Genomic DNA, 27,351 nt, shown 5'->3' with positions numbered 1-27,351 from the left:
ATACAACTAAACAAAAAGAAAAAAAAAAAAAAAAAAAAAAAAAAAGAAAGAAGTACTATATTCCTAACATTCTTGATGATTCAAGAATCGAAATTATGCAGAAATGTGATTTTATTGGAAGAAATTAGGAAGTATAGATGTTTTAGGAATACATAATCAATTTATTCTGCTTACTTTTGTTTACATTTTCTTTTTTACGTGGGCCTAAGAATCTGTACCCAGTGCTTAAAAATTTTAAGTGATAAAACATTTTGACAGTTTAATTGATGGTGGTTGGGGTTTTTATTTTTGGTGATGTATCTCATCTGGTATATTGATTCAGCAACTTTAATTTGTTATTGATACTAAAGAGTAATTCTTGATGTAATTATTTTAGGTGCCTAATGGATAAGAACTTCGTTAGGATTGGGAAATGGTTTGTCCGACCCTACGAAAAGGATGAAAAGCCAGTCAACAAAAGGTGAGCTTTTAGAGTGCTCTTGGCTTTTCGGTTTCTTTGGCTTTGTGGGTGGGAGAACAGCTTATTTATTTATTTATTTATTTTCTAGTAATGTTAGTAGTTTAGATATACTCAAATAAATTCCTGGATCACAGTGTTATTAAATGCTGTATTATTAAATTACTCATGTTTAAACCACGTATTACTGTACTGTTTGGAATTGAGATAATTTGTTTTATTTTCCATTTTCCTTCCTCATCTTTAACTTTTTTTTTTTTAAGATGGGGTCTCATCTGTCACCCAGGCTGGAGTGCAGTGGCACCAGCTTGGCTTACTGCAGCCTCAACTTTCCAGGCTCAGGTGATTCTTCCACCTCAGCCTTCCAAGTAGCTGGGACCACAGGTGTGTCCCATGATACCTGGCTAATTTTTTATATTTTCGGCAGAGATGGGATTTTGCCACGCCCAGGCTGGTCTCAAACTCCTGAGCCCAAGCCATCCACCTGCCTTGACACCTCCCAAAGTGCTGTGATTACAGATGCGAGCCACTGTACCTGGGCTCATTGTTAACTTTTTAAAAGTGTTATATGTTTAAAAACACTGAAGAAATGGTGACAATTTTTGTTGAATTCATTGGTCCCCCTTAAAGAAGGTCAACACATCCTTGATGATTGTGAAACCAAAACTTTGAATTACTTTCCTAAACAATCCTAAACTTTTAGCCATCATATGCGTATGTTTAAGTGCAGTCCTTGATACTATACAGAAATGGAATTTTAGATCAGTCACGCCAGAATCAGAAAATAGAACCCTCAAAATTTAAAATTTCCTTTGCCTACCTCTGAATGTAGCATACGTGTAGTTGGAATCATAAGTTGATGGTGAATATTCATTACTGAATAGCATGGTATACAATTTAGATTTTGTTTTATTATTGGTGTTCTTACCCTAAGTGTTCCAGGTACTGGGTGCAGATTAGAGCACTTGAAGCCTTAAATAATAGTTTTAAGATTAGGCCTTTTCTTTTGGCTGCAGAAATTTCAACTGGAAACTCCTGCCTCATTAGGAACCTTTGCTCTCCTAACTTTCTTAGTTTCTAGCAGACTTCATTAGTAGTCTTCTCACTCAATCTGTCTGCTTTAAATCTTTAATGAAATGGTTGTGGAGTCTTCTCATTAACCAAACATAATTTATGAAAATTTTCAAATCAGATAAATTAGGGACTGGAAGTTTTATTTGTAAGATCATCATAAACCTTTTTGAAGTATTTTCCCTTTTCAGTACATTCAAAATCCTTTAAAAAGTAGTAATCTGTATGTATATGTAAAAGTTTGATTCTGTTTACAGATACTTTGACTGATGAAATGGGACCTTTTTCTTGTATATATATTGATTCAGCTTACTTACTGTGTTTCATGGATTTTTACTTTCATTTATTTTTACTCTTTTTGAGACAGAGTCTCGCTTTGTTACCCAGACTAGAGTGCCAGTGGTGTGATCTCGGCTCACTGCAACCTCTGCCTCCCGGGCTCAAGCGATCCTCCCATCTCATCCTCCCAAGTAGCTGGGACTGTAGGCCCACACCACCACACCCGGCTTATTTTTGTATTTTTTATAGAGACAGGATTTTGTGCCATGATGGCTAGGCTGGTCTTGAAGTCCGGAGCTCAAGCCGTCTACCCACCTTGGCCTCCCAAAGTGCTAGGATTGTAGGTGTGAGCCTCTGTACCTGGGCCTTTGGTTTTTACTTTTAATCTTAACATTCTCCTTAAATTTACAGAGGACTTAAATTTTCTGGGTGGCTTAAATTTGGCTTTTATGTTTATGACTCTTCAGAGTTAAATATGAAATGCGTTAGCCCAGTGACCTTTATCATTCTGAATGCGTCTGTCCATTCCTAGCGTGGATTCTTGTCACTGGTCACTGGTGAGCTAACTGAGCTAGTCATAAAATATCTTTAGATTATCAAGTACAGGATGATTTGACAGCCACTTGGGGGTGAAGAGGAAATGTAGAAGTAAAGTAGGAATTGAAGGAGTAACAATTAGTATGATAATAGTAAAAATAATGTTAAAAAGTCAAATAGAGTTATCAGCCTGCTTTATATAGAGGTTTTATATCTTTACACTCATTTAGGCTCCAGAAATCTTCATAACTTTAGCAAGTCTGATGTAAATAATGCATGTAGTGTATTTGGGTATTTGATTTGATATAAATGGGAGGGTGCTGATATCTGAGCACTGTAATTGAATTAATTTTAGATTTTATATTCATGATTGAATATGGGACTTTGTTTTCCTCCAGTTTAGAAATATAAATTATTTTGAAACAGTATTTCAGAAGAGCTTGTTAACAATTAGAAAAAGTTTAAACCAAAGATGAATTTTAAAAGTTGGCATTTGCTTTAATAAAACTTTATTAGATGTGATGACTTTTCCTCCTTTTATTCTCTGAGTGGAAAGTAGAGCCCCTTGGTAGATGTTGAAATAGGGTCTCAGTAGTCATGTCTGAGATGGACGGTTTTAAATGGGCGGTCACGCTGTGGAGGAGCGCATTTAGCATTAGAAGAGAATTGGGTTCACATCTTATTCTTCCAATTGCAGGTTAGATTTTGGATGAACTGTTTAGTTTTTCTCAACTGAACTTTTATTGTTACTGAGTTGAAAATTGTAATTATTGTGGCAGTTTATAATTTATTTGAGAGAAAGTAGAAATGAATTAAATTATTTTTTCTTAGGTTTAATTGTGTTTTTTTTGGTACATTGGTACATATCAGTTTAGTGACCAATGGAGAGGAAAACCTGTTACCCAGTGCTAAACAAATTAAATGTACATATGTACATTTCAGAAAATCTCTTATTTCTTAGTGTAATACTAGCCTATAGTATCTATATAATATATATATAATTCTAGCATATAGATAGTGTATCCTAGTATTACTGGCATTACTGATTAGTAGTGTTACTGATTTGTCATAATACATATTTTAGATATAATTCTAATTATAGTGATGAAACAATACTGATGAATGAGTTCTACCTGCTAGAATAATAGCATATGATTTCTTGTGCTATAATTTCTTTCTCTACTCCTTTGAAATTCTTATGCTATGATTTCATTTACTAATGGACTCTTAACAGAGTTCTTAATGTTTGATATGAGATGATGTTTAGGAGAATTCTTAAATAGATTATTTACATATTACAAATATATGTATTCGATCAGGTAGTTTCAGAAACGTAGAAATGTATTAAACATAATTTTTTTCTCCATATTGATACCTTTTGTTATTCATATCCTTGGGAAAAGAATAAGTAGAAAAGGCAACTCTGGGTTTGTCCTCAAGAGCGGTGACAGCTAAAATCAAATATAAAAAATTTCTGGTTTCTACGGTATATCTTGAACTTGAAAAAAAAAAAAAAGCTTTTGCTTTTTGTTTTAAAACAAACCAGTGAGAAATAAATTCTTTTAAAATCATTTGGAAATTATTTTAATCATACAGGTTTTCTCTATTGGGAAGGTATCTGTTTTGTAATTTAATTTCAATCCACATTTTATTACTGGAGAATTTGAAATCTGTACAGTTTAGCCTTTGAATGTTGTTTTTGGCAAATAGTTTATTGCCCTTAATAACAGTGGGTCTTTGATCTATTCTGGTATCAGGTATACAAAAGCTAAGTTAACAAAAATAGCAACTTGCTAATTCATTTTCTGGGTTAATTTGCTGTCACTGACTCTTGGGCAAACCTACTCTTGGGTGATACTCCAGAGAGCTTCACACATTTTCAAATATTGTAATTACTTCTGTATGTGCTGATAGCACATGTGCACACACACACGCCCACACACATATACACATATACCCTGAAAGTATATTACTTTAACTCCTCTTAATTCTGGACTTTTTAAAACCTCTTTTTTTTTTTTTTAATTTTCTTACATTACCTAACATACATGTTTAAGAAATGTAAATACATTTTTTCTATTTAATAGCAAAACATGCATTTTATGTAATAATATATTATTAGCTCATCTCAGAAATGTTTTGATGTCATAGAGCTGTTTTTAGCATTTTGAAACTTTCCTTTTCTCTCCTTTCTTCTTCCTCTTTATTTCTTCACAGATAACAACCTGCTACTCCATTTTCTGAATTAATTTGCTATCCCCGACTCATGGGCAAACCTGCCCTGCTCTTGGGTGGTATGCCTTCTCTCCGTCCTTCTCTTTCTCCCCAAACTCTGTGATAGCCCAGTCATCTGTGTTACTTAGCTTGTAGAGATGCCCAGATAGGAAGGCAGGGAAGGGATTCCTAGTATAGAAGGTGAGCAGACATTTAGAGTGTGAACAGTAAAGTAAGTCTCTTTCTAGTGTCTGGAAAAGTGAGATCAGTAGCTATCTATAATTTTTCTCTGTTTTCCTCATAAATTTACTTGCCACATGTGGTGTGCCTATCTGTTAACAAGAGCTTGCTGTTGGGAAGTCTATAGATGAATATTAATGGGACAATTTGGACTTACATAATCATGCATAATAGTTTCACAGATTTTTTTTTTTGTAGCTCTATAAAATACTTAGTCATTTTCTGCCAGTCTGAGGGAGTAATAGTATTCTGCTGTTTGAATATATTTGGGGATTGTGTAAAAAGTGAGAAGAGGGATGAAGTTAGTCTTGGGGAACATCAACATTTGTAGAATGGGTATAGAAACAAGAATACATAAAGGAGACTGAAGAGTCAACTGGAAATGAGAACCAAGAGAGACTGGTATTACCAGAACCATGGAATTTTAAAGTTTCAGGATTGATCAGCTGTGTCTGCCATAGTGGCATGTAAAACATGTACTATAAAGAGTATTAGATTTGGCAATTATGTAGTCATGGTGACCATAACATGGGCAGTTTCAATCAAGTGGTGAAATTCAGATTGCAGTCACTTGCATTATAAACAGGAGTTGAAGATACTGAATGTAGCGTTTTTGCCATATTTTTAACAAGTAGCTACAAAATGCAAAACCGTTGATTCCAGAAAGGCAGGAGACAAACAATAAGACCTGTGATAAAGCTTAGTATTAGTAGTAGCTATAGTTTTAAAAAGTATCTTCCCTGTACCAGGTACTTTGCTTTGTAGTTTCATAAACAAACATAGGGGAATGTTAAGTTGAAAGACCACTTCAGCCAGAGGTGATGATAGTTAAATATGGTATTTGCTTTCTAGATAACTTCTCATTTAAAAAAAAAAATAACTTAAAAAGTTATGATTATTAGTTTTTATGTTTCATTTGTGCTATTAGTGGTCTAAACAGTATATATCAACATTAGTTATTGATCATTACACTTTAAAGTAAAATATATTTAAATATATGGTGCCTATTTTCAATAAGGATTGAAAATATAGTAAAAGATATACCTTGGTTTTTAAATCTTTTTTTTTTTTTTTGAGACGGAGTCTGACTTTGTCACCCAGGCTGGAATGCAGTAACGTGATTTTAGATCACTGCAATGTGCACCTCCCAGGTTCAAGCAGTTCTCATGCCTCGGCCCCCCAAGTAGCTGGGCTCACAGGCATGTGCCACCACACCTGGCTGATTTTGTATCTTTAGTAGAGATGGGATTTCACCATGTTGGCCATGCTGGTCTCAAACTCCTGACCTCAGGTGATCCACCCACCTCGGGCTCCCAAAGTGCCAGGATTACCGCGTCTGACCTATACCTTGTTTTTTTTTTTTTTTTTTTTTAAAGGTACTAGAGAGGTTGAGTTAACATTTATATAAAACCTTTTCCTGAAGCACTTTTTTGTGCTCTATACAAATGTTTCTTAACATCCCTATGAACTTTTTTTGGAGAATAAGGTAGGATGATGAGAAATGAGACAGACCAGGAAGAGGAAGTAAGGTCTGGGAGGTGACCAAACAAGGCTGAAAGGCAGGTGATAGGATTGTAAGGGAATTGGAGGCGATTGAGGCATGGCTGCCTATTTGAGTCATAGTGTGCTGTCACTAAATGGGATCCTTTCTTTGAAAAGTGTGATCACGCTTGGGGAAATTTTTTGACTGTGGCATCTGTGTAGCAACTTGGCAGCAGGGGGGAAAGCATTATAGATTAGAATTAGATTTCAGAACATTTCTCTCTCTCTTTAGACAAGAATATTCATTTCTGAAAAGATGGTTACGAATACAGTTCAGATTGTTGCTTTTGCTTGATTTTACACATTTTTTTCTAACATTTTTCCTCATTAAGGAAATAATTTAAAATGTTAAGAAAAAGGTTATATTAAAATTACGCAGCTTAAGCTCGCCTTTTTTGTAGATGAATAAAACAGCAGAAATAAAGTACCTAACACAAAACCTAACATCTGGTTGTTGTGTAATGGTGACAGTTTGCCATTTGTAGTGAAGCTGGTAGTATTAATATTTAGAAAAAATTAAGGATTTTAAAAATGATTTTGGTTATTTCTTCTAGTAGAGGAAGCTTACCAATCAAATATTTATGAATCAGTTTTTATATACACAATTTGCATTAAATAAAGTAGGTATTTCTCCTATAAATCTTTCTAAATAATGGCAATATAAGAAATGTCATATTGTATACTGCTTTTGCCCCTAAGATATTGACATGAGCGATTTTTTAATTTTGAAGAAGTAGTCTTTGCTCAATGTTTGAAATCACCATCATTTTGGTATGAATTTGAAAATATGGTGTTTACTAGCATTGTGGTTCTGTTGTTATTCTTTTATGTAGTCAAAGGAAAAAATTTTGAAAATGCATAATGTGTATGATGACAGTATGACTGTTGTGGAGTATTAAAGGATATAAAAATAAAGTTTTTAAGTATGGTTTGTAGCAATTACTAGATCTGTCTCTGAGAACTTGTCGATTAAGTGTGGCTTGCATGCTTCATTTAGGATTTTATTAATAGTTGTATAAGATTGAAGTATAATAGCTTGATATTTATGGTTAAAGAATATCATGGAAAACTGAGTGCTAAGATAAAATACAAAAGTTTTCCGGAAACCGTAGAGCTGCCTCCCTGATAGAACATCAGGTCTGTTGTAGTCTTCTACCTGCCTCTTCCCTTGTTGTTTCTTTTGTATTGAATCACTCTGCCCTTGTATATCCTTGTGTTAGACTTCTTTTGGTGAAGCACCCTCCAATAGAAGAACATAATGTGGTGTCAGTTGTGTAGGAATTGCCCAACTATCGCCTGGCATTTCTGCTCCCCAGCAGAAGCCATTTTATCATGCCAGAGTTGCCCTTCACAATTCTAGCATAGTCTAAACTCATTTTCTCTTTGTTCATGTTCTTTCTCTCCCACCCTCTCTGTCTTCCCTGGCAATTCAAGTTAAATTTTCTCTCTCTTCTTTGAGTTGCTCCCCTGAGGTAACATTTCTGTTTCTTTTAGCATTTTACCTCTAAATTTATCAATAGCGTGTTTATACTGCTGTTCTTAATGTTGTGTTTGTGTGTTTTATTTTAGTCTTCTCTTGAATCCGTACTATAGAAGATGAGAATTTAGTCGTCTTCCTCCTCTTTCCATTCCTACACTATTGCTAAATTCAGTCTTTAATACAGAATCATTTAGTTTAGTTTCCAGTGTACATCATAATTTTACCTTTTATTCTACTCAGGATCTATAATTCCCAGCACAAAAGGTATCTATCATAGATTGGGTTGAACTGAATGGGACATACTTTTCCTTTGTAAATCTATTTAGTGTGTGCTAGGATCAAAATGGAAAATGAGGTTTGAAAAGAGTAATCTAACATAAAACAAAAATTGAATTATGTCATTAAAATAGAAATAGTCTCTTCACCATTCTTATCTTGATGTTAAAAGATGATTCTTTAAACTATATTTTATAATTGTGTTAAGGTCTTTGATTTTGTATGGTTAGAGTCATTAAAATAGAAATAGTCTCTTCACCATTCTTATCTTGATGTTAAAAGATGATTCTTTAAACTATATTTTATAATTGTGTTAAGGTCTTTGATTTTGTATGGTTATTTATCAGTATTATTCATTACTGAGTGGTTTGTTCAAGTTTGAGCAATTGGGCTGTTTATGTTGCTTATTTTGGTATGAGTATTTTTTAATAGAAAGGCTACAGTACTGTTGAACTTTGTCCCCTGTCATGCTGGATTGTGAATTGCAATTCTTATAGTAGAAATAGCCCCAACACATTTTGAGATCTTAAATGTGCTTCATATATAAAGTAGGAATTTGCACACAGAGGACCCTAGAGGGAACATGGTTAGGCAACCATTTGAGGTATGATTATGTACTCCTGAAATTGAGTAGTATTGTTTATTTAGTGTTAACTGGTATTGAGATTGTAGCAAAATAAAGGGACATTGTAGTATATATAATAGAAGACAATTGGCTAAAAGTATTTACACATTAACTGAGATTTAAAAAAATGACTACATATATAGGAGGTACTTTTTACTAAAATGAAATTGGGCTGTTGGCTTGTAAATTTTGGGATTTATCTTAGTGATTTAAAACATAACAGTTTCAGTGTAACTTGTCATCTCCCTACCTCTATTTCTTCGTCTTCTTTCTTTTTTTGGGGGGCGACAGAGCCTTGCTCTGTCACTTAGGCTGGAGTGCAATGGCTTAATCTTGGCTCACTGGAGCCTCCACCTCCTGGGTTCAAGCAGTTGTCCTGCTCAGCCTCCTAAGTAACTGGGATTACAAGTGCACGTCACTACACCTGGCTAATTTTTGTATTTTAGAATTTAAGCTTTATATCAGAAAGTAGTTTACCTCTTTCAAATAACTTTTTTCTGCTAATGATTTGTTGTGTTCTTGAATGAGTAGTAGTTTTGGGCTTTAATTTCATGATTGAAAAGAAATATCACTCAGCTAGAATTCTTTAGTGAAAGAAACAAAACATTATGATATCTTTTAACAGCAGTATGTGAAAATAGAAAAATTGGGATTGTATGTACTTTTATGTTTTCAACTTTACCTGCAGCCCTCCATTTACCCATTCTCTGAAAGCATATAGTACTGACTTGAACACATGAGTCTGCTAAATTAGTAGAATGAATATGTACTGTCTTGCATTATTTCTTGATCATTTCAGTCATGTTTTGCGAGTACAAAAAGGTAGGTTACCAAAGGGCACTTTAATAGTGGAAAGGCCTGCCCTTTCCCCTAACCCTTAGAAACACATGGTGCTAAAAATACCCAGTTAAAAATTGATAAAATCATTAAGTAGATTTCAAACTAGAGAATTCTTCCATTGAGGAATATTACACTGGTAGGTGTGAACACGGCTAAATGTTTGAAGTACAAGTATGCTCTGTAGATGCCGCAGAGCCAAGAATTCTGTATTTGTGTTTTGACTTGCTATAAAACTCAAGCGCTTCATGTTACAGAGCTTTTTAAATTATTCTGGGTACATCATTGTGTAGCCTTCATTTGAGACATTGGCATCCTGCATATTTAATCTCCTTTAACTAAGGAGGAATGCAGTACCACCTGTAACTCCTTTGAACAAGTCAGACATTTTCAGAAGCAGCTGAAGATACTGAGGGACCAACTTGTAGCTGAGGCTAGAGTGATGCCAGTTGCAGGAAGGCAGAGGAACAGGGACCAGTTGTCCTGACCCACACGATAAATACTCAGAATTCTACATTTTTAGCTCAAGAATTATGAATTTTTATACATGCATTGTTTTCAGGAAAGTGGTGAACCATATGCATTATTACGAGTTTTCCTGATGGACCTGAATTTACCAACCAATAGCCTGCTCCTCTGAAAATAAATGACAGAAGTTTAGGACTTTATTACAAATCTCATTCGAATTATGCTCTTAGTGTTCGTAATCAAATTGGTCTAGTCACCATATGCTATGTTTCTGCTCTGTGCTTTTCTAAACCCTGAATAGGAATGAAGCTAAAGGTAGTAATGATGACATCTACTTTGTTGTGCAGGTTTTTGTTTTTGTTTTTTTGTGAGACAGAGTCTTCCTCTGTCTCTCAGGCTGGAGTGCAGTGATGTGATTTTGGCTCACTGCACCATCCATCCAAGGCTCAAGTGATCCTTATGCCTCAGCCTCCCGAGTAGCTGGGATTACAGGCATGCACCACCACTCTCAGCTAATTTTTTGTATTTTTAGTAGAGACAGTTGCGCCAGGTGGCCAGGCTGGTCTTGAACTCCTGGCCTCAAGTGATCCACCTGTGTTGACCTCCCAAAGTGCTGGGATTACAGATATGAGCCACCACTTCCTGGCCTGCACAAGATTAAATGAGATAATAAATGTAAATGAATGAATGACTAGACAAACCTTTAAAAGCCTGTTTCATAAATTTTTCCTAGGTTCTCATAGTACCTCATTGCAGTTTTATGAATCAAACCTATCAACTTGTCAAAAATTAAATGATCCTAATTCAGGGATGAATTAGTAGTATGTAACATTTTTTTATTCTTCTTCCAAATAATTTGATGTTGTTTCCATATATTCACGTTCTTTGTTATATAAATCGTTCATTAAAAGTGGATGGTGCAACTTCCATACCCTTTCCCTCCCTTAGACCAAATATTTTCATAGGTTTGGCTTTGGTCTTATATTCATATGTAGTTGTAAACAGGCCTTTTGACTACTAGGACTCACTACAAGTATGGAAATCCATTTTCAGTATTTCATGTATAATACGGAGTTCTTTTTTTTTTTTCTTTTTTCTTTTTATAATTTAAAATATGTGGATTGCTTCATGAATTTGCATGTCATCGTTGCTCAGGGGCCATGTTAATCTTCTCTATGTGGTTCCAATTTTAGTTTATATGCTTCCGAGGCATACAAGAGGAAGTTCTAAGTAGTCCCGAGCCAAGTGTCTTTAATAGTAAGATGAGAGAGCAACTCTGGACACGAAAGGAGGCAGCCTAGGTGGAAAGCAACTTGGACGGAAGTGGATCCAGAGTCAGTAATTAGATGAGGAAAAGGAGCAAGTTTCTTATAAACCACCAACACTTCTAGAATTTGTTTCTCATTTGGATGGACATGATTGAACACATCTAGAGATATATTTACTTGCTTTTTACTTTGCTTCCTCCTCACCTGTTCCTCATAAGTATACCCCCAAAAGTGAGTTTTTCCCCTTTTTTTCCCTTCTTAGGCACATTTGTCACTTCTGTAGCTTGAGATGAAAAGAGTGATCTAGATAAGAGTGTTTGACATGCAGTAAAAAAATGCTAGGAAGAATAAGTGTAAGATAGAGAGTAAAATAAGTTATCTGTATTTTTAGTTTACTGGTATAGACTGGCATTAGAAGTAACTAATTATACAAATATTGGCATTTATTCTTTTGTCCTTAGCCTTCTATTTAATGAATAGTACTAACATGTTTCTTTGGAGGGAATTTAATTCTATATTACTCAGTCATTCATTTTTTAAAAACTTCCATTAATAGTACTTTAAAAAAGAATGTGTTCGTAGATCATCCCAAACATTTAAACAAGTCTATTGTATATTTTTCTGATTATAAAAGGATAGGATATATTTATTATTTTTTTGAGAACAGGGTCTGATTCTGCTGCCCATGCTGGAGTGCAGTGGCAGGATCACAGCTCACTGCAGCCTCAGCTTCCTGGGCTCAGATGATCCTCCCACCTCAGTCACCGGAGTAGCTGGGACTACAGGCATGTCCCACCATGCCTGGCTAATTTTTGTAGTTTGTATTTTTTAAAAAGACAGGGGCTCATTATGTTTCTCAGGCTGGTCTCGAATTCCTGAACTCAAGTGCCTTGGCCTTCTAAAATGCTGGCATTATAAGCGTGTGACACTGTGCCCAGCCTGAATATATTTATTAAATGTTAGAAATGTAGAAAATAACATAGACTTACAAGATAGTTGAATTATATTCTAACTTATAGAATCTTTTTTATACTATATATGTTCCTCCAAAGCACTTAGTAATAGTGAAATCTTTACAGTTTGGCTTTTAAAAATAGTTATTTCTAGATACACTAGAAAAGGACTTCAGCATACTAAAGTACAGTTTACAGAAAGACAAAATTAGGATCCTAATGCAAATATAAAACAAATAATTGCCAAACATTTTTGTAACTCATTCATTAGTGAGGGAACAGGTATGATATTAAAAGCAGCTTAGGGAACATTAGACTAGTTAGGACTTTATAGGAAATTTATAAAAGTATATAAGGATAAGATTGCTATGTTAGTTTCAAAGTGGTTAATGTCTTGAGGACTGCAGGCCATAATAGGGGCTCTTTGTTTGTCAGGACAGAAACTGTTTCTACTGGGTACAAATCTACAAGTTAATACAGAACTTCACCAAATTTGTGACCTTTAAAAAATAATGAAATGTGGGTTGTGCAGAGTATGTTCCCTTAAATCAGAAGTTCCTCAACTTTATTGTTTTTATAACGTCCTTAGTGCCCTGTCATTTTTTTCTCTCTTTCATGGTATTCCTAGGTCATAGAATTACCTAACAGTTCTAGTTTCTAAGTCTAAATAATAAGTATTTATGTACTGATAACTTAGTGACTGTTTCAACAAATAATGCACATACTGCAATAAAACAATAAAATTTACTCTTAAATAGCTGCAGTTGCTTTTTAACAGGATGTGTACGCCTGTTGAGCACTGTACAACTCAAACCAAAGAATCAGGCTGGAAATCACTACTCTTGTTTTCTGTCTGCGTTGATTTTACCTTGTAACACAGCCACCACTGAAAAACCAGTCTCACAAATATTTGACTTTATTGAAGGTAAGGTAGTACAATCTGATATTGAAACTGAACTTGAGCCAGTGGTTTGCATGTTCTCTGACAGATGTTGCTTTGTTTTCCTAAAAAATGTAAAATGTTCTACAGTACCCCTGTGAATTTGCTGGAGTGTTACACCTGGGGTGCTTTGGTACATTGTTTGGGAGCCTAAGGGCTGGATGATCCTTATATGTGCCTTTCTCCCTGTATGGCATTGAAAGAACAGGCTGTCCTCCTTTCACCTTATTTGAAACTTTTGAATAAAGTTTCTTAAGTATCCTGGAGAACTTCTAATTAGAATTGTCAGATTTTTCTTTTAAACTGCATGCCGGATGGTGGTACAGTCACTGATTGTCCAAGTGTATTCTCTGCTCTGTTCATCCAAACCCTGCGAAATATATAAATAGAAGGTCAGCCACCTGGGCGCAGCTGTTCTCATTGACTAATTGATCATGCCACTGTGATGCACTCAAGTTAGAATATAGCACAAGGGTGTCCAACCTCTTGGCTTCCCTGGGCCATATTGGAAGAAGAAGAATTGTCTTGGGCCACACATCAAACATACTAGCACTAATAATAGTTAATGAGCAAAAAAAAAAAAAGTATCAGAAAATCCTTACAATGTTTTAAGCAAGTTTACAAAATTGTGTTGGGCTGCCTTCAAAGCTGTTCTGGGCTGCATGTGGGCCAAAGTTTACAGCTTGGACAAGCTTGGCATAGCATATTCTGTAACTTTTGGATCTCAGAACACCTGTTAGCAACATTGTCAACTCCAAGGTGCTTTTCTTTATGTGGATTATATTTATCAATATTTAAATATATAATACTAATTATTAATATTTAAATATAAAATATTAAAATTGAGGCACTTTGGAAGGTTGAGGCTGGTGGATATCTTGAGCCTTGGAGTTGAGACCATCCTACTTGACATGGTAAAACCCCGTCTCTTAAAAAAAAAAAAAAAATTAGCTGGGTGTGGTGGCATACACTTGTAGTTTGTAGTCCCAGCTACTTGAGGGGCTAAGGCAGGAGGATCACTTGAGCCCAGGAGGTCAAGGCTGCAGTGAGCTGTGGTCATGCCACTGCATTCCAGCCTGGGTGACAGAGAGAGACCCTGTTGCAAATAATAATAATAGTAATACAGAGAAAAAGGCTGGGTGCTGCAGCTCATGCTCATCATCCAAGCCCTTTGGGAGGCTAAGGCAAGAGGATCCCTTGAGCCTAGTAGTTTGAGACCAGCCTGAGCAATATAGTGAGACCTCCTGTCTCTACAAAGGTAAAAAAATGTTAGCTGGACATGGGGCATGTGCCAATATTCCCCACTACTTGGGAGGCTGAGGTGGGAGGATTGGTTGAACTTTGGAGGTTGAGGCTGCAGTGAGCTATAATTATACCACTGCATGTCAGTCTGGGTGACAGAGTGAGACCATGTCTCAAAAAAACCCACGACCACCACCACCAACAAATAAAACTGAGAGAAGTTATGTCTGACTTTTAAAATAATAATAAACCCACTACATATTAACATAAATGATTATATTTTAACTAAAATAACTGTGTTTTAAAACAAAATGTAAGAATAACGGCACTATTTTTGCAAATCTCTTTAATGTCTGGCTTAAGTGAATACAGCTGTGTTGTAGTCTTTTGACATCATGAGTCATGTAGACTCTGGAAAACGTTAGTGTATACTTGGAGAAAGAGTGAAAAAGATAAATAATGTCTTGATGTCATTCTGAAATAGTTTTGACCTGATGCTTGCTTGGAGTGGAGTTTTATATTCTCTAAGCCTTTTTTACTCTTTATTTTTTTCTTTTTCTTTTGCCCTAAGATACAGATCCTGAGATTTTATATTCTTAGAAAATTACACAGATGTGATTTGTATGCATTTTACTTTTAGGCAGGGGCAGGTGAACTTTTATTGTAAAGGACCAGATAATAAGTATGTTTGGCTTTTGGGGACACATGGGCTCTGTCAAAACTAAAGTTTCACATTGTACTCAGAAAGCAGCCATAGATGACATGTAGGCAAATAGGCATGGGTTGTTCCAAGAAAGCTTTATTTACAAGAAATGGGTGGCAGGATGTAATTTGCCTTGAGGCCGTAGTTTGCTGACCTCTGCTCTTAAGAGGGAAATTAGTTTTCAGACAAATTAAATAATTAGCTGAGAACTACGCATCTGCAAAGTCTAGGATCCTGGATTTAAATTCAGGCCTTTCTAGGTTCATAACCACTATTTTTTTTTGCAGTTATTTATACTGCTTTCATTAATAAAGTTAATGATTTAATTGTAGAAATTGTTATTGATTATAAAGTATTAATTTATCTCTTTACAGAATTGCATAGAGGCTGGCATTTAGAATTGCCCAAGAAGTGATTGGATGAATGTTTAAGTCTTCATTATAATAAATCATATGCATAGCAGAGCATTTTAATTCTTTTTTTTTTCTTTTGGAGACAGTCTTACTCTGTCACTCAGGCTGGAGTACAGTGGTGTGACTGATCTCAGCTTACTGCAGACCCTGCCTCCTGAGTTGAAGCAATTCTTGTGCTTCAGCCTCCTGAACAGCTGGGACTACAGGTACATGCCACCATGCCCGCCTAATGTTTTGTATTTTTAGTAGAGACAGGGTTTCACTATGTTGGTCAGGGTGGTCTTGGACTCCTGACCTCAAGTGATCTGCCCGCCTCAGCCTCCCAAAGTGCTGAGATTACAGCCATGTGCCACGGCACCTGGTCAATTATTTTGTTAATTCACTGAACTGTGTATACCTAAAAAATGTTTTCCTTTCAATAGATAAGCTCTCTAATTATTTTATCCTATTTAAGTTATTTGAAATGGGAAGTACATGTGTATGACACAAAATTTAGCTCCACAGAATGGAATAGAGTGAGAAAGTAAGTCTTCTGTATCCACTGCCCGGCCACCCTGTTTTTCTTCTAGTGTTAAACCCTGTTACCAGTTCATTTTCATCCTTAACAGAGATTAGTCTGTGCATATGTACACAAATGTGTGTGCATGTATTTCCCTTTCTTATACAGATGGTATATCCAGTGATGTACATACTCTGCTTAATGTTCCATTCCTTTATTTTTACTTAATAGTTATTTGATGTTTGGTCCGAGTATATGCATATATGACTGTCAACTGTTTGAAAGCAAGAAGATACTTTATATTCACTTTAAACACTGGTTCTACCTTATTTACTAATTTCCTAATACATTTGTTTTGTTGTCTATATTCTGTGAGTAGCTCTTCTAACAGTAGTTTTTCGCAAAGAAAAATGATCTTGCTTTGGTCGTTAGTGGGAATGTGTAAAATAACTTGACCAAGTCCTGCCGAGGAATTTGGTATTATTATGAAGATAAGACATAAACACTTAAAGCCATTAGAGGTAAGACACTGTTATACTTAGTATCTTGATCTGTTAAGTAGATGGTAAGAAATAAAGGTGAAAACAGGTAGATACTGATATGGGCTCTAGTGAAGAAGAGATATTTATGAAGTTAAAATGGGTTTTGATGAGTCTGTAAGGTTTGGATGGCTTGGGGTGGAATCAAGAGGAGAGAAGCAGCAGTAAGACAGACACATGTCACTGTGGTGTCTCAAGGAAAGACTGCACTGACTAGAGAGGAAAGTGCATGCTTAGCAGCCATGAAAGATATGAAGAGGTTACCCTAGAAATAGGACTCCTTAGACCCAGAGAGTAGCAGAGACACTATTTTATGTCTGTCTGTGCTCTGCCCTTTGGACCCAAGATGTATAAAAGATGGTGAATTAGTTTCCAGAATTGTTAGTAATGACTCAAAAGTCAGGATAGTTGCTTGTTAGAATTTAAGAATTGTGTGATTCCAGGGCTACAGATAAACATGGCCTTGATATTTAAAGATTTAAAAAAAAAAAAAAGCTTTAAAAAACCCTCAAAAACAAGCCGCCTTTTGAGGGCTTGCTCTTGACTCCTCGCTTCTGCAGAAGCAGAATTCTGCAGAATTCATTATTGTGTCCTGGGACTGTTTTTAGTGAGTGCTTTTGTAGTTTTTGTTTTGTTTTGTTAAAACAAAGTTTTGTAGTTTGATATTTTGTTTGTAAGAGAAAGCCTTTCTCTGTCACCCAGGCTGGAGTACAGTAGTGTGATGGTAGCTCACTGTAGCCTCCAGCTCCTGGGCTCAAGCAGTTCTCCTCTGTTAGCCTCCTGAGTGACACAGACTACAGGTGTGTGCCACCGTGCCTGGCTTATTTTTGTATTTTTGTAGAGACAGAGTCCCACTATGTTCAGGCCAGTGTTGAATTCCTGGTCTCAAGCAGTCCTCTGGCCTCAGCCTCCCAATGTGTTGGGATTACAAGCTTGAGCCACCATGCTTAGCCCCCACTGAGTGCCTTTTGTATTATTTTATTTTGTCCTCTGCCAAGGATTTTAGCACTTAAAATCTTTAGACTCCTATGGCTTATGTTAATTTTTTGAGGCTAGAGCATATCTCACACTATAAGTTGAGAAACACCTGAAACGTATTATAGCATATTCTTTATGGTACTCTCTGGTGCCACTATAGCTTCTCTGGATGGATTTAATCAATTGGCATCTTCTTGAAACTTTAAGGGAAGTTGCTAGCAGAAAGGAAGTCTGTTTCTTGGAACCTCCAGGTCTAGATGTGTACTCAAAGACAAATTGAAGTGGCAGGATCAAAAGCTACAACGTGAAGAGGTTCAGTAGCACAGCTTCAAGTTGGAAGGAAAAGGAACTGTTAACTGTTTAAGTTAGGACTGGCATTTGTTCAGATACTATGCTAGTAAATGCTTTATATAAATTATTTTCAGTGTTCACTACATACCGGGTGCTTTGTGTTATTTTCTTTGCTTTTACAGCTGAGGAAGTGGAGTTCTAGGGAATCGTATTACACAGATCTAGAAGGTACTGAGAGCACATTTTAAAGGAGAAAGGCAAGACATTTATGCAAATTACTTGTACAATGCTTTATGTCTTATTGCCTCCCACGGTAGCCTTCTGAGATTAAGTGGTAGTAGTAGCAGTGATTCTCCTAATTTTAGTTGAAGGAATCGAGATACATGGGGATAAGCAGCTTGTCCAAGGTGACACTGCTAAGGTGGGGAGTGCGGGGGGGGGCAGGCAGCTGCTAGAACAGTCTGATTCCAAGTTTCTTGCACTTATTCTTAGAAAAGAAATAATAAATACCATGTTTCCCCCAAAAATGAAAAAAGTAAGATCTGTGGCTTAATGTTAAGTGTGAATTATTAAAGAAGAAACAAAAAAACAGTGATTATTTTTTAGCCTCTGGACTAGAAAGTATAATGGCAAACAGTGGAAAAATTATTTGTGGAAGACCAGACACTGCAGAACCTTCTAGACTTTGAAGAAGATTCCTAATCCTGTTTTCTTTCTTTTTTTTTTTTTTTTTAAAATGAACCTTGCTTGCGCAATAAAGCTCCAAGCAGGGTATTTAAATACATATGGAAGAAGAAGAAGAAGAAAATGATTTCCATCCTTATACATTCTCTGGATTGATAGGCACTGGTCTGCATACTTGCCTTAAGGGGCTAGGCTGGATCCTGCTCTGTCAAGGGCTCCCTTGTGGTAGTGACATGTCTGTGCCTTCCTCTAGAGCTGTCAAACTGAAAATTTTTAGTGTAGTCAAGCATCTCCAATCAATTTGAATCTTAGGGTTAAAAGAATAGAGAACAGGAGGAGTATGGAGTGGTGAGGCTTCTGTCTGCCTCTTGAAGGTTTGCCTGAATATTCAGTAATTTGGAGGACACATGCTTTTCTTTGTAACATGTAGCCAAACTTAGAGTTACAGAAGAAAAAAAAATGTCATTTTTTCCCCCTCCTTTATTCATCTTATCTGTTAGGTGAGATATAAGAAAAAATATTCTTTTTTTTTTTAGACGGAGTCTTGCGTTTATTGCCCATGCTGGAATGCAATGGCACGATCTTGGCTCGCCCAAAACCTCTGCCTCTTGGGTTCAAGCGATTCTCCTGCCTCAGTCTCCTGAGTAGCTGGGATTACAGGCATGCCCCACCATGCCTGGATAATTTTTTGTATTTTTAGTAGAGGTGGGGTTTCTCCATATTGGTTAGGCTGGTTTTGAACTCCCAACCTTAGGTGAGTCATTTGCCTTGACCTTCCAAACCGCTGGTATTACAAGCATGAGCCACAGTGCCTGGGCAAAAATATTCTTTTAAAGCTTAAAAATTGAGCATATTTTAAATGCTAAAGAAGACTGAGTTTTTTTGGTGGTGGTGGTTCTTGTTTTGAGACAGAGTCTTTCTCTGTCATCCAGGCTGGAGTGCAGTGGCAAGATCTTGTCTCATTGCAACCTCTGCCTCCTGGATTCAAGTGTTTCTCCTTGCCTCAGCCTCATGATTAGCAGGGATTACAGCTGGGACTACAAGCTCACACCGCCATGCCCACCTAATTTATGTATTTTTAGTAGAGATGGGGTTTCGCTCTGTTGGACAGGTTGGTCTTGAACTCCTGACCTCAACGACTGCTCGCCTCGGCCTCTGAAAGTGCTGGGAATATAGGTGTGAGCTACTGCTCCCAGCCAGACTTCAAGATTTAATGTTTAATAGTATGTTTTATTTAAGGTATGTGATTGGGGAGAAAGCTGCAATAGAGAAATACACATTAATAATAAATTGTGAGAAAGCAGCTTTGATAACCACATGACCCTGTTGTCAGTCACATAAAGCTGTGAAGAAAAATGCAATGATACATCTTATTCTTCTCTGATAGAGGATGAATGTTAAGTTGAAAAGAAAATTTCATGCATTCAGATCTATCATTAGGGAGATCAGTAATTGAATTAGTATTTAGAGAAAGAAGGTATGACCCATTGGTCAATTAGGAAACAGAAGATAATTTCATCTCACAGTCCCTACCAGAGGTATAATTTATGTGATTTAGAAGATTTCAAACATTTAATTACTGACATTTGTTTGGAAAGCATTGTAATAAAATCAGCTCAGGTCAGGGTCTGAACATATATTTATTTACCTTCTTCAATAATAGATTTTACCTAGTTTATCTTTTATCTCGTCTCACCTTTTCTTTAGCAAATTAAGCATTTCCAGAACTCTGATAGTTTTTTTTTTTTTTTTTTTTTTTTGACTGTTAATTTTATTTTCATGTTCTTTCAGTATTTGAATGATTGCACCGAATGACTGAATGAGAGAATAGTAACCTAAGACCAGTTAATATAACATTGAGTCCACTGGCGTGGGAAAAACAGTGTAGTTCCATTCTTGTTTTCGTAAGAGAGCTAGATTGTTGGAACTCAGGTAGACTTCTCAAGCTTTCAGAGCTAGCTGGAGCCAGACTGACAGTCTTTTCTCTCCTCTTCTAGTACGTAGAAAGAACTTTCTGCTGTATTACATTGCCTTCCGTGATTTAAGTACTTTTTTAAAAAAAAATTTAAGAGTTTAAAAAATTATAAAAATAATACATACTCATGAAAGAATTAGGCAGTATAAAAGACTGTAAGTTGAGAAACGGAAGTCCCATCCTTTACCCCCTGCTTCCCCTTGTCACCAGACATACTCACAAGGAATGGTCTCTAATATAGTCTTTCAGAATATTCTTACATTGTATCTATACACAGGTAATTTGACTTATAATCTACCATAACATTAAGCATAATTAAATACTTACTTTAATTCAAATTCTCAGTACCCAATTGTGGACTTTCAAATTACTCAATGCTATTTTTTAACAAATGAACCTAATTTGTTTTGTTACTGAAGCTGGAAGGACTTGAGAGGTAAGATTGCCCATCTATAGTAAATAAGAGGTTGAATGATTTGCATAAAGCACCACGGTATTTAAATCACTAAGTGTTTCCAGTGCTTAGGTTTCTGTTCTTCCCACAAATCTGTACTGCCTCTCAGTTAATTTTATAAGCTTCAAAGTGAACTGTGGGCCAGGCGCTGTGGCTCACGCCTGTAAACCCAGCACTTTGGGAGGCTGAGGTGGGCCAGTCGCCTGAGGTCAGGAGTTTGAGACCAGCCCGGCCAACATAGTGAAACCCTGTCTCTACTAAAAATACAAAAATTAGCCAGGTATGGTGGTGTATGCCTTGTGATCCCAGCTACTCAGGAGGCTGAGGCAGGAGAATTTCTTGAACCTGGGAGGTGGAGATTGCAGTGAGCCGAGATTACACCACTATACTTTAGCCTGGGCAACAGAGCGAGATACCGTCTCAAACACACACACACACACACACACACACACACACACACACAAAAACCCAAAAAACCGGTGAACTGTATATTGTAAACAGGCATATTTCATGTGTATACTAAATAAGTCTCTTTGCAAAATTGAATTCGTGAACTAATACACAGCATATAGCAGGCGCTTGAATATTTGGATTGAAATTAGTCTAATTCTTTACCACTGTTCATCAAGAAAATGAGGGGTTTGGACCAGATCATTTTAAAGGACCTTTCTCACAATAAATGCCTATGAGTTTTAGTTTCATGCTGTTATAAGAAAATCCGAAAGTCAAGCTGTTTTATCTTTAGACTCAAAAAGTAATTATGTTCAGTGACTGGTCCTGACTGTATTTCCCTACAAGCATGTGTCTACTCGCGTACTGCATTATTTGGTGAACTAGTGCCAGGTTTTCTATTAATCCTTTTCTGCAGTTGCTTGTTCCAGTTAAAGGAAAGTTTTACAAATGCAGAGAGTTGCGAAATGGAGCCAGGATTGTTATGCAACTTCCAATGGGAATAGAAATCTAATCCCATGCATTTCAAATCAGATCACAACTTCTGTATCAGTGAGCTAATTTATAAGCTCATAGTACTTCTTATACCAGGGTAGTATGTCTGGAAATGGTGATATGGAGCAGAAAGGAAATTTAAGTGGTGGTGTTTGTGGTGTAATAGTAGTTTGAAGGAGATACAGCATGGATCATATAATAATGTTTACTGGCCCAGAATGGGCGTGAATCTGCCCATCACCTTGGCACAAAATGTAATGTAGTTGCTAATCCGTTATGGTGCCTAGACATATGTAATGTTTCTGATAACTCCCAAGGTTTTATAAAATTCCTCTAATGACTGCTTGTTTTGTTTAATTGCTAATCTCATAATATGATGAAAATATTCCTTGGGGTTTAGCACTGTCCATAAAGGATCTTTAACAAGAGTATCTGCAGAATGAGAAGCCTGCTTGTTCTTTAAATGGCAAATAAAAAAATTTGCTTAGAAAACGATTTAAGCATATAATAAAAACTAGTTCTAGCTTGATTAACATTAAATCAAATAAGGTATAGAAACTGAAAGTTTTTTCCCAAGTTAAATTGCCTGAGAGATAAGGAGCTATTTGTTCAGACCATTTCTGAACACTGAATTACCACAGTATTGAAGTACTTTGTACTGATCTGATTGATTTGAGCTCACTCATGGTTCAAAATGACAGTAAAAGATGTTTAAGAGGATCATTTGTAACATTAAGTGTTAATTGTTACTAGTTTAGAACATTGAAAGGTACAGAACTAGTCTTATCTGCCCTATAAATTAGAGTAAAATAAAATAATATCAAATCAGCCTTTAGCATCGATGGTAGGACCCAGAAAGACTCTATCATACTATCAGTGTTTGCCAGTTGATCAGGGCTTGAGCGGAAGGGAGAAAGAATCAGTTTACTTGACTGCTTTGTATTTTCCTTGCCTTTTATTACTTGATGAAAGGCTTAGTTATTGAGATTGGCCTTTGGCAACAGGGGAGAAATTAATGCTAATACAGTGTATTGAAAGTGTAGATGTCTTTTGAATAGGTATTAATTTAAATAGTATTGATTCTCCCTGAAAGTTTGTGTTCATAAGAGGGCTCCTCCATATTTAGAAGCTAAAACATGTTATGGTTGGGTGATGCCTGTTGAGTGACTTGGTCTTATCTGTACTATGAAACAGAATAAACTTTAATTCCAAGTTTTGTCATTAACTAGTAATCAGTTTGTAACCATATGACTCATTATATAAAATTTAAGTTTTTAAAAAATTTTAGTTGAATTCAAGTCAAACATCATCTGATTGAATTTAGTTTAAGTTAAGCATAAGAAGTGGGCCAGGCATAGTGGCTCATGCCTGTAATCCCAGCACTTTGAGAGGCTGAGGTGGGTGGATCACCTGAGGTCAGGAGTTTGATACCAGCCTGACCAACATGGAGAAACCCCATCTCCACTAAAAATAAAAAATTAAACGAGTGCGGTGGCACATGCCTATAATCTCAGCTACTCAGGAGGCTGAGGCAGGTGAATCGCTTGAACCCAGGAGATGGAGGTTTTGGTGAGCAGAGATCACAGCATTGCACTCCAGCCTGGGTGACTACATCTCCAAAAAAAAAAAAAAAAAAAAAAAGAAATGGAGAAAATTATTTATTATTTTAAAACCATTTTATGTAGAGTTAAATGTTTCATCTGTTAGAAGCACATTTCTTTCTTGAAGCACCTTGGCAGTAATTATTTTGGTTCATGAAACTTCATCAATTTCCAAAATTGAAATAAATCCTTTATCTGAAAATTGAATGTCTCAAACTACATTGAAAAGTAAAGCTGATATTGAACTACTGGTGGAAATGTCTTCTCCATATCCTTGTATTTTTGAGTTTTCTTCAGTGGACATTTATTACTTTATTAATTAAAATACTGATTTTTTTTGGAAAAAGAAAACAGTAAATTTAATTCTCTTTTGAGTTTTTTTAATTAAAGTACACTTGAGTATTTTCTTTCAAAAATTAATATCATTAGTTTATATTTGAAACGGAGTGCTAAATAATTGATAGGACCAAAATATTAGGTGCTAATTGTTTGTAAGGTTCATTTAACAATGTTAAGAGAAAATCTAGGCACTCATACTTGGGAAACAGTGATTTTTGAAATAGTAATGGTAATGATTTCTTCTAAATTCCTAAAGTGGTAGCCTTAATTTGTATCATTAAAGATTTCTGTGCTATGTAAATTTAACCTAGATGTACTTGTGTAATTTATATGCTATCTCAAGATCATCTTTAAGGGTCTCTAGGGTGTGTTATGCTTGTATATTAGGCTGGGCACTGTGTGGTTTATTACCATTGTCGTCAGTACGTTAGGTGCCAGGCAAGTGTTTTAGATCCTATGAGAGACACCTTAGTGTGGCGCTAAAGAGCCTGAACTTTGAGGCTAGACTGCATGGATTCAAATCTTGACTTTGCTGCTTTGTACCTTAGAGAGGTAAGTTATTTAACCCTTCTGTTTTAGTTCATCTGTAAAAGAAAGATTATTCTTGTCTCTACATTGTAGAATTATGGCGATGAAGTGAGTTAATATTAAAAAGTGCTTAGAAGAGTGCCTTGACCTAGTTTGTAAGTATCTGCCAATTAAATAAATACCTCATTTAATCCTCCTAACAACCTTGAGAGATAAATGATAGCGTTCCCATTTTACAGATGTGAAAAGTAAAGCTTAGAGAGATTATGTGACTTGCCTAAAGGTCAGATAGATATTAATGTGGATTTGGGACTTAAATTCTGGACTTTCAGACTCCAGAATATGTGTTGGGATTACAGTTAGCTGCCTGTCTTTATAATAGCTCCTGGTCTTGTATGTGACCCCTGACAGTTACTTAATCTATTTTAGCCTTTAATGAATCATGTCAGGAGTGAGAAATACTTACACTTTATAAACCTTGAGTGTAATTATAACTGCATTTTGGTGGTTTCATTAAAAATTTTGAAAAAGTACTTGAAAAGCAGTAATACAGGTTGAGTACACTTTATCCAAAATGCTTGGGACCAGACGTGTTTCAAATTTTGGATTGTTTGGATTTTGAAATATTTGCAAATATATAATAAGGTGTCTTGGGAATGTGACCCATGTCTAAACAAATATATCAAATACTGTATTCACAAAATATAACAAATCAACACATTCATTGGACCCTAATCTGTGCAAGTAATTGATAGCTAAAAAGTCAACATCAAGGAAGACTCAGTTTCAATCAGTCTTTACAAGAAACTTTATAAGAAAAGCATTCATCTGCCTAATACTTAAAAGAAATGCAAAGGAAAACAAATGGGAGGTACAAATTAGCTTTACTAATGAAGCAAAAATAAATGAGAAAGCCAAAGGTTGGTGGTGCTTAAAGGTACCCACATACTTACCTATTGTTAATACATGTCAATAAATCCCATCTTTCTGAACAGTGAAACAAGTTGGCTAGGCAGCATCTGCTAGGGAAATGGACAAAGGTTAGAATTGTTCTTCATGGGAAGTGAGTTCACCCAGCCAACAAGTCTTGGTTCCACAAAACATCTTTAATAGGGCTGCTCAGGATTCTTTTGGCCCTACCTTCCATTTTGATTCCTGTTTCTGGTATATAGACTCTGGTTTTATGGGCTGTTGTGGGGAGATGATGTCTGTATTGAATGAGATAGAGGCTCTGCGTTCCTTGAAGCCTAAGTTTTCCCAGACACTTAAGAGGAGGCAGTGCCTTTATCATTCTTATGGGACTTCGTAATGATGTTAGTGCTGCATTTTCTTGAGCACCTGGACTCGTGTATCCTGTTCATTCCCCAGATTATAACCAGAGTTCTCAAGTTTTGAACCTTAAATTGGGACGTGCCTTTTCCCCCCATTAAATGTTTACATTTTGGAAACATACAATCTTTTAATGTGAACCACCATAAGTACATAAATGGTGATGCCAGCGGCAGTGTATGGTTGTACACAACAATAACAGACAGATATTACTTCAGGTGAGAATCTTAACAGTTTCAGGGAGAGTACGGACTTAAGTCCTTAAAATGTAAATTAAAAGTTCAAATTTAAAACACATTCTGAAAAGCTATGTAGAAAGTCAATTCAACTTAGTAGATAGAATTCAGATATCTTATTCTGAGAATAGCTGTTGCCAATCCTAGGGCAATAAACAGAGGCAGCAGAGGTCAGAAAACAAATTTATAGGCCAGTTATTCTACTGTCTTGTTTTCCACATGCCTTGTCAAGATTTTGCCATTCATACTGCAGGTTGTGCCCAATGATCTTTTGATAATTTTGGAAGTCCTAAGCAACATATCAGGAGGGTTTAAGAAGTGGTAGTATTTGATAAATGATAATTAGCAAAACACAGTCTTACAGATCATATTATTAGTACATTTGTATTTAATTGATACTTATTTTAAAAGCATTTATTAAGAAAACGGTCCAGTTGAAGTGAGCCTTGCTGTTGTGGAGATTCTTCTGACCTGTGTTGTTGACATTGTGCTTTGTTGTCCCATTAGTATTGTCAGCTGTCAGATGCATCTGAGGTTGATTACACCAGACACATAGAACTTTCCAGTGCTAGATTAACGAAGAGCTCCTGCACCCTGAACTTTACGTTAGATAAAGAGGCCAGTATGTTTGCTCATTGTTGGTGCATTTCCTGTATTTATCTTTACTCAAATCTATAAGCAAAAATGGACTTTGGTCTGAGGGTTCATACTATATTTGTGTTAGTAATTGTGGTATCTAAAAGTGACTTACGTGAATTAGACTGGTTAAAGTCAAACCCTTTCACATGTCATCTTTCTATCTAACACTTCAGATAATCTAATGTAATTAAACAGGTCAAATAGCTTGCCATGAATAATCTCTTTGCTGTCCTTCATTGAGTCTTGTGTTCTGAACATTTACTACAAGCCTTATATATGCACTTGCTCACAGTTCATCCTTATTTTAATCCTGTGAAGTAAGGATTGCTAATGCTCATTTTATAGATGAGAATATAGGAGTGTCTGGTGTTTTTAATAGTGACTGGCATAGATAGTCATTGTACAATTCCTAGTTGGTCTCACTTTAGAATCTATGCCTTTCACTCCTACAGCAATGTCACTAATGAATATCATTGGGGGGATGCTTTATAAGAAATATTTATTTCGTGCTTTTTTGCTTATTTTGTCAGGTTTATCACAGATCGTGATACCCAATATATAATAAATGTAGTAGGTTCTGTAGCATTTATTGAGATCTAAAATTTACCATTTAATTATTTCATCCTATATTCTGATTAGGGATCTCCAAACTATTGTGCAAAAGGTCTGTTAAAGTGCAGGGAAAAGAATATTAGAATCTCTCTGTCTCTTACTCATTTCCTTTGAAAATTCCAACTTTGTTTGCCTTTCAGTTTAGACTGTGAGTAGG

At 35.9% G+C, this 27,351-nt stretch overlaps 1 protein-coding gene and 1 non-coding gene across 4 annotated transcripts in view; one reads left to right on the top strand and one right to left on the bottom strand.

The window, feature by feature from the left end:
* The window catches only part of MED13L (mediator complex subunit 13L), a 309,612-nt gene that overhangs the window by 173,405 nt on the left and 108,856 nt on the right, over positions 1 to 27,351 (top strand). For all 3 annotated transcript variants that reach the window (XM_032285834.1, XM_032285838.1, XM_032285836.1), the window contains one exon: positions 377 to 460. In XM_032285834.1, the coding sequence (XP_032141725.1) occupies positions 377 to 460 (84 nt within the window). The remainder of the gene's footprint in view (positions 1 to 376; positions 461 to 27,351) is intronic.
* LOC116527765 lies at positions 11,137 to 11,239 on the bottom strand. Its single transcript, XR_004258723.1, has one exon. It is a non-coding gene; the product is annotated as a U6 spliceosomal RNA (small nuclear RNA).

Source organism: Sapajus apella, unplaced genomic scaffold (assembly GCF_009761245.1).
Source record: "Sapajus apella isolate SASKATOON/1434 unplaced genomic scaffold, GSC_monkey_1.0 scaffold2, whole genome shotgun sequence".
In the NCBI taxonomy this organism is placed as follows: Eukaryota; Metazoa; Chordata; class Mammalia; order Primates; family Cebidae; genus Sapajus; species Sapajus apella.
Note: the sequence above shows the minus strand (reverse complement) of the source record. Positions and strands in the feature narration are given on the sequence as shown.